The 21,684-nt window shown below is 42.8% G+C and overlaps 1 protein-coding gene across 4 annotated transcripts in view; it reads left to right on the plus strand.

The window, feature by feature from the left end:
- kmt2a (lysine (K)-specific methyltransferase 2A) overlaps positions 1–21,684 on the plus strand; it is a 149,968-nt gene that overhangs the window by 110,596 nt on the left and 17,688 nt on the right. For all 4 annotated transcript variants that reach the window (XM_043676499.2, XM_043676501.2, XM_043676502.2 and 1 more), the window contains exons 27-31: positions 960–5,505; positions 6,453–6,545; positions 6,919–7,007; positions 11,502–11,669; positions 12,755–12,829. In XM_043676499.2, the coding sequence (XP_043532434.2) occupies positions 960–5,505; positions 6,453–6,545; positions 6,919–7,007; positions 11,502–11,669; positions 12,755–12,829 (4,971 nt within the window). The remainder of the gene's footprint in view (positions 1–959; positions 5,506–6,452; positions 6,546–6,918; positions 7,008–11,501; positions 11,670–12,754; positions 12,830–21,684) is intronic.

Below are 21,684 nucleotides of genomic sequence, written 5' to 3' on the forward strand. Positions count from 1 at the left end.
TTGGCCCATTGAGAGCATACTGACCCTCGGCAGAGCATCCCACCCAGACCCCCCCCCCCCCCCCCCCCCCCCCCCCCTACTGTGCCCAATTCCTTTAACCTTGTATTTCCTATGGCTAATCCACCTTCTGACATATGCCTGAACACTACAGGCAATTTAGCACTGCCAATCCACCTAACCTGCACACCTTTGGACTCGATATCACCAGACCATTAGCTCTTGGATTGTGGATTACTGGCCCAGAGACGTATCATTATGCTATTGCTTCTCCAATGCAGTGCTGATGGTGAAAATTAGGATCACAGTGCTGTGATAGCCGTTTCTTTTTTGAGTTTGGAGATTAAGGCACATTAAGCACACCTCGTTTGGAAGGAGTTTATTAATAACTCTGCATGTGATGCGTACTATGTCTGACTAAATTATTCAGAGTTTTAAAGTTTAAATTATGAGTAAACTTGGGTTTTTATTCCCTTCAGGTTAAAAGATTGAACTATTTAAAATGGTAAAAGGGATTAATAGTGTAGATGGAGAAAAACAGTTTCTCATGGTGGTGAAAATCCAGAAGAAGAAGCACAGTCTTTAAATTTGTGCTAGTCTGCTTAGCATTGGAATCAGAAAGCACTTCTACGTTAAGGGGTAGTGAAACTTGGGGTACTTACGTCACGTAAAAGATTTGAAAGCTGGAATCATTTGAAAGTTTAATTGAGATTGATATATATTTATCAGGTAAGAGTATCCAAGCGATATGGAGCAATGAGGTTGTGGTACAAATCATCCATGTTTTAGTTGAGTGGAGGAGCAGTGTTGAATGATCTATTTCTGTACATGGGATTATAGATTCTTCACATTAAGAAGTATAACCGTACTTAATTTTACAAGTCCTTTGCATCTTGAAGAGAAAATGTGGCAACGAAATCAGGACTGGGCATAAGTAATCTTCTTTCTGTTCTCTTGTTAAGGGAGCCCCACCCCAATGATACACGAGGTTGTCACATTTGCCGATGCTCTACTGTCATCAGGGAGGAGAAGTACCATTTCCAGGCGGCATAGTACATCTTCTGTATCACCACAACATTCCAGGCATAGAATGGCTTCGCCTTCCCAAATGGGCATGACATGCCTAAGATCAAGTGGGAATGCTAACACATCACCATTGTCGTCACTCAATGTGTTATCAGACACTGAGACTGGAAGTCACCTTGGTGAACTTGTTCATAAAGCATTTCATTCAGGCAAATTAAGCACTTCACACCAAGGAAGTGGTCCTTCTAGCCGTCAAAGATTCAGTAGTATTGATTCTGCCACAATACATCTTTCAGGAGTTTCTCAAGCAGTAGGCTCCCAACCTAACAGATCACCGCTGACATCCACGGGGCATTACAGTTCAAAAGAACATTCTCTGTCTTCATCTGGTAACCAGTCTCGAAACAGTGCCTTGAAAGGTGAAAATATTTCGGCTGTAAATGCATTGGATGGTTCAGTGACAACATCAGCATCAGCACAAACATGTAACTCAGTTACGACAGTAACTGTATCACGTCCTTCACAGAAAGAACCATTTAATAACAGTGGGTTGCATACAAACTCTAATGCGGTAACATCTATCGCCAAAGAAACTAAAGGCTGCACACTACCTTTCCACCCAAAGGATTCAAGAAGGTTGGTTGAGCAAAATAAGGACGCTGTTCAAACAGGAAAAATAAGCAGTTTTCATACTGTCAACCAAGACACTGAAAGAACAAGGCTACAGTCTGTGGGAGTCAGCCATGTTACAGCCACAGCAAATGAGCATCCTCGGTCAAACTGCACAGAGAAGCGACCTGGTGCTAAAGCGTCCTCCACTGATCTTTCCAGAAACAGCAAAGTGCAGGCAGTAAAGCATTTTGAGGGATGTCCAAGTGCAGATTCTGCTGTAGATATAACGGTTAATGCAAAAGCAGCCAGCAGTTTGTTGGCTGAAATAGATAAGAAAGCTCAGTCTACTGAAGAATCTAAACAGAAGTTTGGGGACAGATCTGCTGGTATTCAGCATTCTCTGGTCACGATCACTGGGGATGGAGTCCAGTCTGCTTTAGAACAAGTCCAGTCTGATATTGGCAAAAAGGAAATGCTTACTTCCCAAAACCAAGGAATTCTTGGATGCTTAGAACCTGACTACCTTGTTGAGGAAGATCATGACAAAAGTTTGACCACATCTATGTCTGGGGGCAGCTCTCAGGGAGGTGATGAGGCTGTATCCTCTTCAGTTGTGCCTTCTGTAATGTCAGAAAGTCCGGAAAATGAACGGGAAGTCCTCCGGTGTCCAAAGTGCAACAAAATCTACAAGCAAAGGGTGAAAAATCTTTTTCAGAAGCATGTGCTGCAATGTGGAAATCAAACTTCACAAGATGATGGAGATGGGAACAAAACACAGGATAATGATTCAAACAAAAGGCGGTATCCCCGCCGAAGTGCCCGAGCACGCTCAACTACATTTTTCGGGTTGACTCCCTTTTATGGTGTAAAGTCATATGGTGAAGAGGACTTTCCATTCTACCGAGATCCTTCAGGGAAAAAAAGAGGAGAACAGTCAACTCAAGGACAGGTAGATGGAGCTGATGATCCAAACACATCCTCTGATGAGGATATGGAATATTACTACAATTTCACAAGAACAGTAATCACGTCTGACCGGGAGGGAAGGCTTGAGCCATGCAATTTCTTCGATGGAGAAGAGGACTGTCACTTACCCAGGATCAGCCAGCTTGATGGTGTTGATGATGGCACAGAGAGTGATGCTAGTGTAGCCATGACGGTAGGTAAAGCAACACAGGTGAGCAAGATAAAAGCCAAAGAAAATGGAACGGAAAACCTAGACCTTGATGGAACCGTCAACAGTGGGGTTGATGATGTAGAAAAGGAGGAACATGGTGTCAAATCAGTCTCTGACCTGAAAGGCAATGATTCAAAGTTAGATAACTGTCTTCCAGTGAGCAGAGTGAAGTCTCAGGGCCAAGACTCCATAGGGGAGGTTTCTCTCACCTCATTAGACAGTGCCAGGAGAGTCCACTCCAGCACACCTTCAGACAAGAATTTGTTGGATAGTTTTAACACTGACTTGTTGAAATCTGCCAATGACTCAGATAATAACAACAGCGATGACTGTGGTAATATCCTTCCATCTGATATCATGGACTTTGTTCTTAAGAATACTCAGTCGATGCAAGCTTTAGGGGAAAGCCCAGAGTCATCGTCTTCTGAACTCATAACACTGGGTGAAGGTCTAGGTCTTGTTAGTAACAGAGGAAAGGACATGGGCAGTCTCTTTGAAGTGTTTTCCCAACCTCTGCCCAGCACAGAAACTGTAGAAAGTGATGTCTCAGCATCCATTCCTGCAGAGGAGCCGTTTGAATTGCCCCTGGAGTTGCCATCTGACCTCTCTGTTTTAACAACATGCAGTCCAACTGTTTCGAATCAAAGCCACAGCAGCCTCACTGTCATTTCAACGTCACAGGTGACCTCCTCAGAAGACCAGTCGGTACTAAATATACCTGCTGCTGAGTCAGTAGAGAAAGGGGTGACTGTGACAGGAGAGAAGTCAGTGGCGGTAAATGATGCTGAAGTTTCTTTGATAGGGCATCAAGTTGTGGAGCCGTCTGGTGAAAGCCATATCGCTTCTGATCAATTCATGCAAAGTCACATGGATACCGACCAGTTAACTACACCAGCCTGTAGTCAGGTGGAGCAGGGGCCTAACGGCCAGGACATAACTGGGGTTGGCACCAGCTCACCAGTGGTCATTCCAGCATCTGTTAGCTCTTCTGTGCCACCTCCAGGTCAGAAATACATTGCAAGCCCTGCAGACAGTCCTGGCCCTGCTCCCATTGCCAACACTGCAGTGCAAACAGCAACTCCACTTCTTAAACCAGGAACAGATAATGTAATTGTTGTCAATCAGCATGGACATCCACTCTACGTTCTCCAGACGTATCCCAGTGGTGTTACACAAAAAATAAATCTTGCACCTTCAGTGGGTCCTGCCCAAGCAGTTGTAGAGACAAGCAATACAGTCCTTGCGCAAAATGTTTCCATGGGAGGTAGCCTAGCATTAGCCACAGGTTTAAATGTAAGTTTGCCAGCCTCCCAATCAATTTGCACTTCTGCCACAATGGCAAGCAGTAAAGGTTTGTTGACTTTGTCACAACACCCTCAGCTACATTCCTTTGCGGGACCTACCACGCCAGCATTTCAGTCTAACAGCACTAGCTCTCCGTCAGGCCTGCTCATCGGGGTCCAGTCACCTCCAGATCCACAACTTTTAAACTCAGAATCTAGTCAGAGGCCAGAGCTCCTCACTGCCACAACCTCTAGTCCAGGATCAGCCCAGGCTAAGAAAAGACCGATAAACAGGCTACCTTCCAAAAAAGGCAAGAAGCTTGCACCTTCATACCAACAGACTTCTAGTTCTGCTTCAGAAATTGTGCCTAATATAACTTTAAATAATTTCTCACCATCACAAGTCCCTGGAGGAATAACAAACCAGACCAGTTTGGTGGACTTAGGAGCACTTGCTAACACTGGACCCCAACGAACAATTCCTAATATAATTAAAAGGCCTAAGTCTGCAGTAATGTATTTTGAGCAGTCCCCTTTGTCTGTGCCCCAACTTCAACAAAACCTGGGCGCAGCAGGTTCTACAAACATGATTGGTCCAGAAAATGCTCATTTGGCAGCTGGAAATGTGTCGGCCTTGGGTCCGGCCCAGTCAGTTTTGAACGTTGTTTCTATGGAAGCAGCGACAGCAGCAACTAGTAGGGGTACGGTAACAGGACACATTCTGGGCCAAAGTTCAGTCACCTTAACTACCCCCATGTTACTAGGGGCAACAGACATCACTGGTTCAATAAGCAATTTGTTAATCAAAGCTAGCCAACAGAGTTTAGGACTTTCAGATCAGGCAGTTCCATTGTCTGGAACAGGAATGTTCCAACATCTAGCACCGCCACATAGCCCTAACAGTGGACCCCTGTCACCTTCTCAGAATATCTGTCTGCTGCCTTCCAACCCTGCAGTTAGTGTACCAGTTGCACCAAGCTCATCTGACCAGGATGGGGCCTATCAGCTAAACCAACAGATATCTCAGCTTCTGTCTAGTAAAGGTGTTGTATCGACCTCCCAACTGGATACTGCCTGTAGTTCAGGAAGTCAAATATCAACGACCATGCTAACCGTCACAACTAGTGTTGTGAGCAGCACAGTTGTTTTTTCGACCACCAGCATGTCTTCGCCAGTTCCAGTGAGCTCTGTGTTTTCCTCCACCACGGACCAGTCTCCTGTCAATGCAATGACTGTGGTGTCTTCTGACTCCCCAAAGGTCAAGCCCAGGGTAAAACGGGCATCACCTGCTTTGGACAAACAAAGCATTAAAAAGCACAAATCGGCCCATATTATGACTGAATCCTTTGGAGATCATCAAGCTACTTTGGAGTCTGAATCAACCAACATTCCCCTGTCCTCTAGCACAGAGTAAGTACTTAATGTTCTGAGCAAAATCGTAAGAAGTTTTAAGATGTTCATTTTAAAGTGACATAGTTCTTTATAAAGCAGATCTTAAGTATTTCTGACATACTTGACAGTATGTATGTGATCTGCTATATAATAATAAGTGTGTGTATATTTATATACATCTATAAAATATGTAATAATTTGTCCGTCTCCTGTAGGAATAAATTTAGGTGTCTTTAATTTCTTTGCATGAAACATTAAGCCAGTCCTGCCTTTTCTTTCAGGCGGACTTAAAAGGTTTCATGGCACTACTTTAAAGAACATTAGGGGAGTTATCCCCATGTCTTAGCTGCTATTTTTAACCTCTATCAACATTGTATCAAAAGATTACCTGGCCACTATTGCATTGCTGTTGGTAGGAGCTTAACCTGGATACATTTGCTGCCAGCTTTCCTGAATGATGAAAGCTATTCCAACTTATTAGATAATTAATTTCTTAAAATAACAAATTATCAAGGAAAGTCTGTCATCAGAACCTTTTGCATAGAATAAAGTAAGATATTTAGGACACCTGTTTGACAGGGCTAGTAATTCACAAGCGCTATATTTTACATACACACTTCTACACTGCCGATAGGATTTTAGTGAAATTTAATGGCTAAGCAAAACTTATACACAATATCCACATGAACTGAAAAATGTACAGTAATATTATGCAATTTTACTATAACAAATCAAAATTGTATTGAGTGCATTTTAAATGTTACTTGAGATGCTGAAATCTCTGCCATAGTGGCAACATTTTCAGATCATGATTCAAGAGCCTTTACAAGACTGTTATTCACAACGTGATAGCACATTAAGACAAATTTGATATTTTCATTTAACTAGTTACTAATGCACTAAACAGACCTAGTAACAACACTTTCCCTAAATCTAAATGTTTGTAATATGTAACATAATTTTAGACCTATTCGAGTACGGATAAAGACTGTGCAAAATGCAGCAGAACTAGATGGGCACCAACAAGAAGATGGTAACCGGGATTCTGAATCTCCAAGGTGAGCAGAGTTTATGATTAGTCTTTCCAGTGAAATTCATTACCATTTTCACACCAAAGCTCAAAGAACTACATTTAGTCCTTCGTTCTTCCTGCATGAAACTTGAATGCAGCTGAGGTTATAGAGCACATGGTGGTTGGAAGCTTAACTCACTGCTTAGTTCTGGTAAAATTGTCTGACTGAGCAAGTAACTCAGCTAGCTTAGTGAAATCAGAGGAGTTTAGCATCTAGCAGAAACTTTGTTTTGAAAGTTCATTCATATAAACACTTCAAATTATTTTCAAGAATTGTACTAAGTTTTCAAAACAGTTAATTGCCAGCAAATTTGTCTTAATTCATTATCAACTAAAACAAGTCCTTTCTTCACACTTAGTCAAATGGAACATATGCCAACGCTGCAGCCTTTTGAATCCATGAATACTGGAACATCAAACACAGAAGGGCAGGATGACTTTGTCGCTGGTAACTAGCAAGCATTGTTTCAAAATGCACTTTTGCTGAAATGTGGAACTACTGTGACTTGTCTTTATATGTGAACACTGAGGTTCTATGACTTGGAATGATGGGGCCAAATGCTACATTTTCAGATTTCTACTTCAAATCACATATCTTGTCTACTCCCTAAAAACTGTCGCGAAATAATGCTGACGTAGGACTGAGAGAGTGAGGACCCCACACGTAACTGGGGAGTAATGCAGCCTGGAGTGTCATTGTGAACATAACATGAGAAATAGCAGAATTAATAGACTTAGTCCCTTGAGTCTGCAATTCTAATCGTCAAGGTCATTGTTGATTTAATAGTGACCTTAAATCTGCTTTCCTGACTGTCCCCAATAGCCTTTGACTCTATTATAGGTAATAGGTTATTAAGGGAAGAACGATAGGAAGAAAACTATTTAAAGTTTAGGGCCCTTTTTTTTTTAAAATTGCTTCTTTGTAGGATTACATAGCATTGCTTTGGCTTGTTTCTGTGCCATATATATCCTCTTGCCCCACCTTGTGCTGATATTTATACTCCATTTCAGCCTTTTCCATTTTTCTTATTTAAACTACCAATCACTTCTTCCTCAAAATATTGTCCTCTTTCCATTTAAATGCAACCAAGCTATTTACTTCAGTATTCTCTGTGGTGTAACCCACGTTCAATACAAGTTTACAGTAAATTCCATTATTTTTAATTCTATACTTATGGAAATAAAACCCAATTTAAAATTAACAAGCTCATAGTGAGTCCATTCAGAGTCTTTGCAACAGTTGTACTGTAAGCGAGAAAAGACTAGAAACGAGTAGAAGCATTTTTTGACCCTCTTTATTATTTAACTCTACTGCTGTCAGATCTATAATAATTAATGTATATTAATGGAAATGACCTAGTGTCCTCAAAAGCCCCGTTGGATAAAGTAGTGAGGAGGTCATATTTATGGTTCTGGAAGAAAGATAGTTCTTCTGGTTTTTGCGTTTAAGAAGAAGATGAGGATGTAAAGTACACTGAAGAGTGTTCAGTATAAATCACATTATAGCCATTTTGGGCCAAATGGCCTGTTTATGTGTCCTAGGCTTTGCTTAATTTGATGTAAAATTCATCCTAAACTCTGAGCTTGCTGATCTAAGCCAAGCAACAATTTGAATATTCTGTGGGAGCGGTGTTACTCCCACTGCAAGGTTTTTGCAGACGTCAGGCAAAGACTGAGCTAACCTGTCATCTACAGGAAGGATTACAGGGCATTGGACATACCTGAAGCTACTTTAGGAATAAGGTGGCACTCGGGAGGAAGAGTGAAAATGGAAGAAATAAAACTTAGATTTATAGTGCCACTGTGTGTCTGGTTGGGGCACTGTAGGGAACAGGAGCACAAATAAACTCAGCAGAGCCACCAGCAACCATACAGTTGTATTAGGAATTGTCATTTCCAAATAAAGGGATCCTTTGGACCATGTAATTTATGATCCAAAGTAAGCAAATGATTTGAATCTTTGTTTCATGAATTTTGCTGCCTTCAGTGAATAATTTTTTTTTTTGCTCACAATATTAAGAAAATTGACAGCAGAAATGCCCAAGTTCTCACGAATTGAGTGCACCAACTAATCACTTATTTTGATCTTCTGACTTTCCATTCCATACTTGGCAAAGGTCTTAGTTTTATCCCTGTGCACCTACACCTTAATCATAGAATCCATACAGTGTGGAAGCAGGGGATTGGAGCCATTTAGTCCAGACTAACCCTCCAAAGGGCAATTGTTAGTAACCACATCTCATCTGGGGAGCTCCTCCCAAAGCCTCTGAGTTCATAGTCTTAGAACTCTGTACAACCCACTTCTCCTCAAAATACACTCAGCACTGTCTAGGCAGGCCACCTGTTTCTGCCTGTTACTGTCCCATGAAATGTACTTATTCCTACTTTGACTTGACTCTTTTCTCATCTTGTCCAGTCACTTCCCACTTAGAGCCACAATACTTCTGATGTTCTACATCAGTTTCAGAATTTTTAGTTTGTGGGCATCAGCAATGGATGTGCAATCCCTTTACATGAACATGCCCTGTCAAGATGGTCTCCAGGCTCTCCATTTCTTCCTGGAAAGAAGGGCCCAAATTGTCCCCTTCCACCACCACACCACCCTCTGCCTGGCTAAGCTTATTCTCACTTTTAACCACTTCTCCTTGAGATCCTCTCACTTTCTTCAGATCAAAGATGTAGTCATGATACCCGCATGGATCCCAGTTATGCCTGTCTCTTTGTGGGGTACGTGGAACATTCCTTGTTCCAATTATCCTTTGACCTCCCACCCCTGTTATTTTGATAACATCATCGGTTCTGCCTCCCTTGCTCATTATGAACTTGAAAAAATTATCAATTTTGCTTCTAGTTTTCAACCTGCCCTTACCTTCATCTGGTCTAGCGCCAATTCCTTCCCTTCCTCGACATTTGTGTTTCCATTTCTGGGGATAGGCTGGCCACCAATAGACAGTAAAACCCACTGACCCCCACAGTTACCATGACCATATATCCTCACACCCCGCTTTTTGTATGAAACTCCATCCCATTCTGCCAGTTTCTTGGTCTCTGTCACATCTGTTCTGATAATGCCACCTTCTGCTGGGCAACCTCTGAAATGTCCATGCTTTTCCTCATTTGAGGATTCCCCACTACCATTGTTGACAGGGCTCTTATCTGTGTTCAACCCATATCCTGTACTCCTGCCCTCACTCCTTCCCTTCCTTCTCTACACCAACGATAGGGTCCCCCTAGTCCTCACCTACCAACCCACTAGCCTCTGCATTGAAAGGATTGTAACCTGCCACTTCTATCATCTCCAGCAGAATACCACAACCAGACTCAGTTTCCCCTTCCCTCCCTTGTCAGCATTCTGCAGGGTTCCTCCAGGAGTGTCTAGTTCACTGGTTCACCATTTCCAACGTCATCTCATACCACAATGACACCTTCCCGTGAAATCTGCCTGTTTACCTTCTCCATCTTCACTGTCCAAGGCCCCAGCCATACTTCCCAGATGAAGCAGCAATTTAACTGTGCTTCAATCTAGTCTGCTCACACTTTGGTCTCCTCTACATTGGGGAGGTGAAGTGCAGACTAGGTGACCACTTTTCAGAATACCTACGTTCTGTCTGCAAAAATAACTTCTGGCTTCCAGTTGCTTGCCACTTCAGCACACCACCGTGTTTGCATGCCAACATTTCTGTCACAGGCCTGCAGCAGTGTTCCAACAAGTTTCAGCCTAAGCTCGAAGAACAACATCTTATTTTCTGCTTGGGCACCCTGCGGCCTCCAGAACCCAACATAGAGATCAATAATATCATCCTGACACATTTTTTAACCCACCCCACACCCAGTGCAGTTTTTAGCGCAGTCGCTCATTTTCACGTACTCCCTATATATTATCATATGGAATGTTTCAGTGCAGCTAGCTAGCCCTTTGTCTCCTACTCTTAGCTTTTATTATCATTTACTCAGCTTTTTTTCTGTCCTGGCCTGCCACCCACAATCTTGTTGTTTACTTATCCCTTTCACATATCTGTCCCCCTCTCTGGGCTCCGTCTCCACCTATCTACTCACCTGTCCCTTTTCTCTTCCCTCACCCAACTTTGGCTTCAGTATAAATACCACTTTTTCCTACCTGCTATCAATTCGGATGTAGTCTCTGGACTTTGAATGTTAACTCTGCTTACTTTTCTCAGAATGCTGCCAGACCTGCTGAATTTCTCCAGCAATCTCTGTGGGTTTTTTCCACTTACCTTTACAGGCTCTGTTATGTACAAACATGCAAAATTGGAGCAGAAGTAGACTATTTGGTTCCTCAAGCCTGCTTCACTATTCAATAAAATCATAATTATGTGTTTGTACTTGCCCTTCTACACCGATAACCCTTCTTTACCCTGCCTAACCAAAGATTGTCCAACAATGACCCTGTCTCCACAACCTTCTGGGGCAGAGTGTTCCAAAGTCACCCAGCCCTCTCAGAGGAAAAAACTTTTTCTCACCTATGATTGTGATTGTTAGCCCGTCCATGCACTTCTCACAGTATTGCCACAATGCTGCTTCACTCAACATCAGCCGAGACATGCATTGAACGTCAGAAACAAAAATAGAAATTGCTGGGAAAACTCAGCAGTTCTGGCAGAATCTATGGAGAGAAAGCAGAGTTAGCAAACCTTCCTCAGAACTGGATCCAATATGTAAAATATGTTTTCTCACCACATGTGCTGCCAGACATGCTGGATTTCTCCAGCAATTTCTGTTTATCTTTTAGATTTCTAGTATTTGTAGTTCTTTGTTGTATTGAACATCAGAACTTCCTTTTGGCTCATTCCTTGGAGGTAATTCAACCTGTAGTGGGGCCAGTGCAAGGAACAGTAAATGTGTTTGGAATCTTTTTCCAAAGTACAAATAAAGCTAATTCTTAAAGGGTTGGTGGTTCACGTATGTTCTGTTTTCCTGCTAGAATCCAAAAGCTCGGACGATGATGACTCCTTCAGCTCTCCCCTTCTTGCTTTGCTTGAGCAAGAGGAAAAGAGGAAAGAAATCCGGAGTGAGAAAAAAGCAAAAAAAGGCCTGATGTTTCAGATCACCAGCGATGATGGGTTTCAGATTCAGTGTGATAATATTGAAGGTAGGGATGGTTTCTGATTTTGTCAGGGAAGGGGAAGTGCTGTCTTAAAAATATGTTGATTGGGTGGAGTCCATGATTCTTCTAGATTTTTCTGATATTCTGCTGTGAACAGGAATTGCTAAGTAAAACCTCTTGACTTCACATTTAGAGATAAGTTGGAGATAAATCATTAACCCCAAATTATTCTCATACCTCCTCCGATGATCTGGCATCAGTAGTAGTCTAGGTGGAATAATGCCACTTACTTTGGATTATAAAAATACTTTGAAATAATACTACAATCGTTTTGAAAGGTGGTCATTAAATATTGAAAACCAAGTAATTTACAAACTATAAGAATGGACAGCAACCAACATTGAAGGACAGAGAAAACAGCACACTGAAGTAGAGATTGGAAATGGCTAGAAAAAACCTAATTTGTCCATTGATTGAAAAGGAGAGTTAGAAGGTACCTGCCATTCATCCTTTACCACCTCTCTGCAACCTTCATTGAGTTGAAATCAAAACTTGTTAGTCACTCTCTCCCAATTGTTTTTTTATATCTAATCCTTCCAACCTTACTTATTTCATTTTCTTCTGTGTCACCTGTGGTTCATGAGGTCAGATGTTTGTGTTTCAAGTTGCGCTCCAGAGACATGACCCCAAAATCGAGGTTGACATGTCTTTCGGGTTAGATTTGAAACTGAGGTCGTGTCTCCTGATTTTGAAGAAATGCAGGGAAATTTTCCCTGTTGTCCTGAACAGCATTCGTACTTTATTCAACATTGCAGTCACTATCGCTTTTCTGGGACGGTGACTTAGACCTTGCTTTGCATTCAGGCTTCTAATGCTACAAAGCTTGAGAAGTAAAGCACAATGAAGCATTCGGAGGTTGGGGAAAACCTTTTGTGTAAAAGCCCTTTTCTTACTCTTTAACATTCATAATGTCTTGCCACATGCTTTGAACCCTTTTAAATGAGGAATGTTCCAAACGTATGGTTTTGGGATGTCTAGAATTAGAATCAAAGTATGTATCTGCCTAAATTATGAGAACTGTGAATTTGTCTGCAAAAATAAATTTAATTACTGTAACTTTCTTTTTCTAGAGGGGTGGAGGGTGCTGACTGACAAAGTACAGGAAGCTCGGTCCAATGCCCGCCTAAAGCATATATCATTTTCTGGTGAGTGTTGGTCGCTGTGAAGGGAATCTTATCTCACAATGGAGGTGGCTGTTAGGAAATACAGATTTTACACTTGATAAGGTCATCTCTGCATGAGCAAGAGCAGCTAAAATATCAATTGCAGCTCCAAACCTTCCAGTAATATGCGAGTCCAGATGAAACATAGAAAACAGGAGCAAAGTAGGTCATTCGGCAGTTCGAGGCACCCTCACCATTCAATATGATCATATTGGTCACCCAACTCAATACCCTAATCCTGCTTTCTCCCCATACCGTTGATCATTTTAGCCTTAAGAACTCTATCTAACTCTTTCTGTAAAGTCTTAATGTTTTGGCCTCAACTACCTTCCATGGCAGAGAATTTCACAGACACATCACTCTCTGGGTGAAGAAATTTCTAATTTCACTCTTAAATGGCCTACCCCTATTCTTAAGACTATTGACCCTTCATAATTACCTCAATGACTGTGCTGTGCTAAGTTCTTAATGTGCTTATTATGGAAATGAGAGCTTTTTCTTGGAGAGAGAACAATCAGTATGTTAGTATTAACCAAGCCCCAGAAGCAGGAGACAATATGTTTCTGTTAGAGTGAAAGGCAAGGCTGGTAGGTGTAGAGAATGCTGGATGACTAGAGAAGTTGAGGTTTTAGTCAAGAAAAAGAAGGAAGCATATGTCAGGTATAGACAGCAGAGATCAAGTGAATCCTTAGAAGAGAATAAAGGCGGTAGGAGTATACTTAAGCGGGAAATCAGAGGGGCAAAAAGTAAACATGAGATAGCTTTGGCAAATAGAGTGAAGGAGAATCCAAAAGGATTTTGTAAATACATTAAGGATAGAAGGGTAACTAGGGAGAGAATAGGGCCCCTCAAAGATCAACAAGTCAGCCGATGTGTGGAACTGCAGGAGATACTAAGTGAGTATTTTGCATCTGTGTTTACTGTGGAAAAGGATATGGAAGATATTGAATGTGGAGAAATAGATGGTGACATCTTGAAAAATGTCCATATTACAGAGGAGGATGTGCTGGATGTCTTAAGACTCATGAAGATGGATAAATCCTCAGGACCTGATCAGGTGTATCCTAGAACTCTGTGGAAAGCTAGGGAAGAATTGCTGGGTCTCTTGCTGAGATATTTGTATCATTGATAGTCACAGGTGAGGTGCTGGAAGACTGGAGGTTGGCTAAGGTAGTGCCACTATTTAAGAATGTTGGTAAGGAAAAGCCAGAGAACTATCAACCGGTGAGCCTGACATTAGTGGTGGAGGGCAAGTTGTTGGAGGGAATCCTGAGGGACAGGATTTACATGTATTTGAAATGGCAAGGATTGATTAGGGAAAGTCAACGTGGCTTTGTATGTGGGAAATCATGTCTCACTAACTAGATTAAGCTTTTTGAGAATGTAACGGAGAAGATTGATGAGTGCAGAGCGATGGACGTGATCAGTATGGACTTCAGTAAGGCGTTCGACAAGGTTCCCCATGGGAGACTGTTTTGCAAGGTTAGATCTCATGGAATACAGGGAGAATACAGGTGGCACAGTGGTTAGCACTGCTGCCCCACAGCACCAGAGACCCGGGTTCAATTCCCGCCTCAGGCAACTGCCTGTGTGGAGTTTGCACATTCTCCCTGTGTCTGCGTGGGTTTCCTCCGGGTGCTCCGGTTTCCTCCCACAGTCCAAAAATCTTCAGGTTAGGTGAATTGGCCATGCTAAATTGCCTGTAGTGTTAGGTGTAGGGGTATGGGTTTGGGTGGGTTACTCTTCGGAGGGTCGGTGTGGACTTGTTGGGCCGAAGGGCCTGTTTCCACACTGTAAGTAATCTAATCTAAAACTAGCAATTTGGATACAGAACTGGCTCAAAAGTAGGAGACTGGATGTGGTGGTGGAGGGTTGCTTTTCAGACTGGAGGCCTGTGACCAATTGTGTGCCGTAAAGGATGGTGCTGTAAAGATGGCCGTAAAGATGGATCATTATATTAATGATTTGGAGGTGAACATAAGAGGTATAGTTAGTGTTACGACACAAGGTAAACTCCCCTGCTTAATTTAAAACCAGCAACACAGAAAAGATTTATTCCATGCAGTAATCTGTAAAAAATCAAGTGGCCAAGAACTATTTAAAGTAAAATTAACAACTTTACTTAAAGTATAACAGAGAATAATAAACCAACCACTAATTACAATTTCTTTCTCTATCCTATCTTTTACCTTCCCTTCTATAATACTAGTCTGATAAGACTCTCAATTAAGATTTACAAACAACACTTATCTCAAAGCCAGACAGTTTTTGGTTCTTGTCTTCAAATCTTCTTGTATCGTCTTTTCTTCTGGATAGGGAATTCTGCTTTTCAGCTTATTGATCGAAAAGGTGTCTTTTTAAGAGAGCGATTTTTCAGGCAGTCTGTTTACATGCTAGGTCGTGGTAGTTCTCCTCTCAACTGGCCAATTTTCCCTGGTCTTATACTTCAGAGCATCGGATTGTATCATTGGCCCTCAAGATTGTCAATATACTCAATTCAAACTTGATTGGAGTTTGATATGTTTTGGTTGAAACTTTATTGCTGGAACAGCACAGCAGGTCAGGCAGTATCCAGGGAACAGGAGATTCGACGTTTCGGGCACAGGCCCTTCTTCAGGATATGTTTTGGGTATAATTTAAACTGATTGGCCGAATTTGGATTAGTTTTTGTCTCTAGGCAACGAACTAATCGAGTTGTTTGACCCAGTTATATTGAAACCTTTTTGAGTACACTTGGTGCTGTGTCCAGTAGTTCTGCTGCTTTTAACTCTCTTAAAGTACACCCACATCTTCATAACACCTCCCCCCCCCCCCCCCCACCTTAAGAAAAAAATGAGCCATCATAATGAAAAGATTCTTTTTTTCTACCTTTTAAACACATTACCCTAATATACCGATAACTTTCATAAAAGTTCACCTTAATTTCTTCCCATATACCTATATATATATAATAACACACAGATAAAACATTAAATAAAGACAAATCTCATCTAAATTCTATCTGTTAAATCCACGATAACATGTCTGCGATTAGATTCTTCTGACCCGCAACGTGTATGATTTTTAAATTAAAAGTCTTTAGCTTAAGACTCCAACGAAATAGTCTCATTTTCTTATCTTTAAAACATTCTAAGAATATAAGCGGGTTGTGGTCGGTGTACATAATTATCTCCGACACATTGTAAGTTTGCAGATGATACTAAAATTAGAGGTGTAGTGGACAGCAAAGAAGGTTACCTCAGTGAAACGGGATCTTGATCAAATGGGCCGAGGAGTGGCAGATGGAATATAATTTAGGTAAATATGAGGTGCTGTGTTTTGGAAAAGCAAATCAGAACAGGACTTATACACTTAATGGTAAGATCCTGGGGAGTGTTACTGAAGAGACCTTGGAGTGCAGGTAGATAGGATAATGAAGAAGGCTTTTGGTATGCTTTCCTTTATTGGTCAGAGCAGTGAGCATAGGAGTTTAGAGGTCATGTTGCAGCTGTACAGGACATTAGTTAGGCCATTTTTGGAATATTGTGTGCAATTTGGATCTCCCTCCTATCGGAAGGATGTAGTGAAACTTGAAAGGGTCCAGAAAAGATTTACAAGGATGTTGCCAGGGTTGAAGAGTTGGAGCTGTAAGGAAAGGCTGAATAGCCTGGGACTGATTTCCCTGGAGAGTCGAAGGCTGAGGGGTGACCTTATAGAGGTTTATCAAATGATATGGGGCATGGATAGGGTAAATAGATAAGGTCTTTTCCCTGGGAGAAAGTGAGGACTGCAGATGCTGGAGACCAGAGTTGAAAAATGTGGTGCTGGAAAAACACAGCAGGACAGGCAGCATCTGAGGAGCAGGAGAATCGACGTTTCGGGCATAAGCCCTTCTTAAGGTCTTTTCCCTGGGGTGGGGGAAGTCCAGAACTAGATGGCATAGGTTTCGGGTGAGAGAGGAAAGATATAAAAGAGACCTAAGGGGCAACTTGAAGTGTGTATGGAATGAGCTGCCACAAGAAGTGGTAGGGACTGGTATAATTGCAGCATTTAAAAGGTATCTGGATGGCTATATGAATAGGAACGGTTTAGAAGGATATGGGCCACCTGATTAATTTAGATTAATTTAGAAAATCTAGTCAGCGTGGACGAATTGAACCAATGGGTCTGTTTCTGTGCTGTACATCTCAATGGCTTTAAAACCATCCTCCTCACAGTTTGGAAGAAAATTTAACCAGCAAAATGAGCGAATGTTTGAATTTAAAACATACTCTACTATTACTTTTTTCGGGAGCGGTGAGGAGAGAGGGAGGAGAGGAGCAGGGGCTGCTTAGAGGAAGTTTCCCAGTTAAAAGGGACTTACCTTGAGAGTCAGGCCTGCATTTTTTCCAGAGTAGCAAGAAAAGAGGAAGCAACAACTGGGGGCTGCCGGGAAGGTAAGCGAGTGCTTTAAAAACTTACCTCTTGAATACAGAGAACATGCTGAGCAGGAGCGGACACAGGACTGCTGAGTAAGTGTAGTAATATATTTAGGCGGTTGTGTTACCTGAAACACTACTTAGGTAGTGTATCCCACCCATCCTCCTCCTCTAATCAAAAAAAATGTTTCTGTGTGCTGGATTGGGAAGGTAACGAATCTTATTTAATTCTTTATTTTTTGGTAGTCTCTTTGGGAATTTCGAATAGTGGGAATGACAGTTAGGGCAGTTGAATGTTCCTCCTGCAGAATGTGGGAGGTAACGGTCACCACTAGTATCCCTGCTGACTTCATCTGCAGTAAGTGCACTCAACTCTAGCTCCTTGAGAACCGCGCTAGGGAACTGGAGCTCAATGAACTTCGGATCATTCAAGAGGTGGAGGGAGTTATTGAAAGGAGTTACAGGGAGGTAGTCACACCTCAGGTACAAGAAAAAGGCAGATGGGTTACAGTCTTGGGACGGAAAGGGAACTGGCAAGCAGTGCAGGGATCCCCTCAATAACAAGTATACTGTTTTGGATACTGTTAGAGGGCATCACTTACCAGGTCTCTGGCACAGAGTCTGTCCTTGTTGCTCAGAAGGGAGAGGGGAGAGGAGCAGAGCATTAGTGATTGGGGACTCCATAGTTAGGGGGACAGATAGGAGGTTCTGTGGGATCGAAAGAGACTCGCGGTTGGTGTGTTGCCTCCCAGGTGCCAGGGTTAATGATGTCTCGGATCGTGTTTCCAGGATCCTTGAGGGGGAGGGGGAGCAGCCTCAAGTCGTGGTCCACGTAGGCATCAACGACACAGGTAGGAAAAGGGATGTGGATTTAAGGCAGAAATTCAAGGAACTAAGGTGGAAGCTGAGAGCTAGAACAAACAGAGTTACTATCTCTGGTTTATTACCCATGTCATGTGCTAGCAAGGTGAGGAGTAAGGAGAGAGAAGAGTTGAACACCTGGCTGCAGGGAAGGAGGGTTTCGGATACCTGGATAATTGGGGCTCATTCTGGGGTAGGTGGGACCTCTACAGACTGAACCAGAGGGGTACCAATATCCTGGGGAGAAGTTGGTAATGCTCTTAGGGAGGGTTTAAACTAATTCAGCAGGGTGGATGGGAATCTAAATTGTAGTTCCAGTGTCCAGGAGGTTGAGTGTAGTAGGGTAAGAAATATGGTTTCAAGTCGCAAGAGTGCACCCAGCCAGCAGGAAGGTGGTTTGAAGTGTGTCTACTTTAATGCCTGGAGCATTTGGAATAAGGTGGGTGAACTTGCAGCATGGGTTGGTACCTGGGACTTCGATGTTGTGGCCATTTCAGAGACATGGATAGAGCAGAGACAGGAATGGTTGTTGCAGATTCCGTGATTTACATGTTTCAGTAAGAACAGGGAAGATGGTAAAAGGTGAAGGTGGTGTAGCATTGTTAGTCAAGGGTAGTATTACGGTAGCAGAAAGGAAATTTGAGGACTTGCCTACTGAGATAGTTATGGGCTGAGGTTAAGAATGGGAAAGGTGAGGTCACCCTATTGGGAGTTTTCGATAGGCCTCTGAATAGTTCCAGAGGTGCTGAGGAAAGGATTGCAAAGGTGATTCTGGATAGGAGCAATAGTAGCAGGGTAGTTGATTAGGGGTATTTTAACTTTCCGAATGTTAGAACATAGAACATAGAAGAATACAGCGCAGTACAGGCCCTTTGGCCCTCGATGTTGCGCCGATCCAAGCCCACCTAACCTATACTAACCCACTATCCTCCATATACCTATCCAATGCCCGCTTAAATGCCCATAAAGAGGGAGAGTCCACCACTGCTACTGGCAGGGCATTCCATGAACTTACGACTCGCTGAGTGAAGAACCTACCCCTAACTTCAGTCCTATATCTACCCCCCCTTAATTTAAAGCTATGCCCCCTTGTAATACCCGACTCCATACGCGGGAAAAGGTTCACACTGTCAACCCTATCTAACCCCCTAATCATCTTGTACACCTCAATCAAGTCACCCCTAAACCTTCTTTTCTCTAATGAAAACAGCCCCAAGTGTCTCAATCTTTCCTCATACGATCTTCCTTCCATACCAGGCAACATCCTGGTAAACCTCCTCTGCACCCGTTCCAGTGCCTCCACATCCTTCCTATAGTATGGCGACCAAACCTGCACACAATATTCCAGATGCGGCCGCACCAGAGTCTTATACAACTGCATCATGACCTCAGGACTCCGGAACTCAATTCCTCTACCAATAAAAGCCAGTACGCCATATGCCTTCCTCACTGCACTATTTACCTGGGTGGCAACTTTCAGAGATCTGTGTACATGGACACCAAGATCCCTCTGCTCATCCACACTACCAAGTATCCGACCATTAGCCCAGTACCCCATCTTTTTGTTTTTCTTCCCAAAGTGAATCACCTCACACTTCGCTACATTGAATTCCATTTGCCACCTTTCTGCCCAGCTCTGCAGCTTCTCTATATCCTGCTGTAACCTGCCACATCCTTCCTCACTGTCAACAACTCCTCCGACTTTTGTATCATCCGCAAACTTGCTCACCCAACCTTCTAACCCCTCTTCCAGGTCATTTATAAAAATGACAAACAGCAATGGTCCCAAAACAGATCCTTGCGGAACACCGCTAGTGACGGCACTCCATGAAGAAACTTTGCCATCAACTACTACCCTCTGTCTTCTTCCATCCAGCCAATTCCTAATCCAAACCTCCAACTCACCCTCAATGCCATATCTCCGTATTTTCTGCAGTAGCCTACCATGGGGAACCTTATCAAACGCCTTACTAAAATCCATATATACCACATCTACCGCTTTCCCCTCATCAACCTCCTTCGTCACATTTTCAAAGAATTCAATAAGGTTTGTGAGGCACGACCTGCCCTTCACAAAACCATGCTGACTATCCTTGATCACATTATTCCTATCCAGATGTGCATAAATCCTATCCCTTACAATTCTCTCTAAGGCTTTGCCCACAACAGAAGTGAGACTCACCGGCCTATAGTTACTAGGGTTATCCCTACTCCCCTTTTTGAACAAGGGAACCACATTTGCTATCCTCCAGTCTTCTGGCACTACTCCAGTAGACAAAGAGGACATAAAAATCAAGGCCAATGGCTCTGCAATCTCCTCCCTTGCTTCCCAGAGAATCCTAGGATAAATGCCATCAGGCCCAGGGGACTTATCTATTTTCACCTTTTCCAGGATTTCCAACACCTCTTCTCTACATACCTCAAAGCTATCCATTCTACTTATTTGTGACTCAGTATTCACATCGACGACAATGCCCAGTTCCTGAGTAAATACTGAAGAAAAGTATTCATTCAGTGTCTCCCCAATCTCTTCCGCCTCCACACGCAACTTCCCACTACTATCCTTGACTGGACCTATTCCTACCCTAGTCATTCTTTTATTCCTAACATACCTATAGAAAGCCTTAGGGTTTTCCCTAATCCTACCGACTAAGGACCTTTCATGTCCCCTCCTTGCTGCTCTTAGCTCTCTCTTCAGGTCCTTCCTGGCTACCCTATAACTCTCAATCGCCCCAATTGAACCTTCACGTCTCATCTTGAGATAAGCCGCCCTCTTCCATTTAACAAGGGATTCCAATTCCTTATTAAACCACGGCTCCCTCGCACGACCCTTTCCTCCCTGCCTGACAGGTACATAATTATCAAGGACACTCAATAGTTGCTCCTTGAACAAGCTCCACATATCATTTACACTCTTGCCTTGGAGTCTACTTTTCCAAGCCACACATCCTAAGTCATGCCTCACCGCATCATAATTTCCCTGACCCCAGCTATAACTCTTGCCCTGTAGTACACACTTATCCCTCTCCATCACGAGTGTAAAAATCACCGAATTATGGTCACTATCCCCAAAGTGCTCACCTACCTCTAATTCTAACACCTGGCCTGGTTCGTTAGCCAGAACCAAATCCAGTATGGCCTCACCTCTTGTTGGCCTGTCTACATATTGTGTCAGGAAACTCTCCTGCACACATTGAACAAACACTGACCCATCTAACGAACTTGAGCTATAGCTTTCCCAATCAATATCAGGAAAGTTAAAGTCCCCCATAACAACCACCCTATTACTGTCACTCATCTCCTGAATCACCTTCCCTATCCTTTCTTCAATGATTCTAGGACTATTAGGAGGCCTGTAAAAGACTCCTAACAGGGTGACCTCACCTTTCCTATTCCTAACCTCAGCCCAAACTACCTCAGATGGCAAGTCCTCATCCATCGTCCTTTCCACCACTGTAATACTATCTTTGACAAGCAATGCCACACCTCCCCCTCTTTTACCCCCACCTCTGACCCTACTAAAACATTTAAATCCTGGAACCTGCAACAGCCAATCCTGTCCCTGTTCTAGCCATGTCT

This window comes from Chiloscyllium plagiosum, unplaced genomic scaffold (genome assembly GCF_037043375.1).
Source record: "Chiloscyllium plagiosum isolate Xiang-an unplaced genomic scaffold, Cpla_swu_hap1 HiC_scaffold_29, whole genome shotgun sequence".
In the NCBI taxonomy this organism is placed as follows: Eukaryota; Metazoa; Chordata; class Chondrichthyes; order Orectolobiformes; family Hemiscylliidae; genus Chiloscyllium; species Chiloscyllium plagiosum.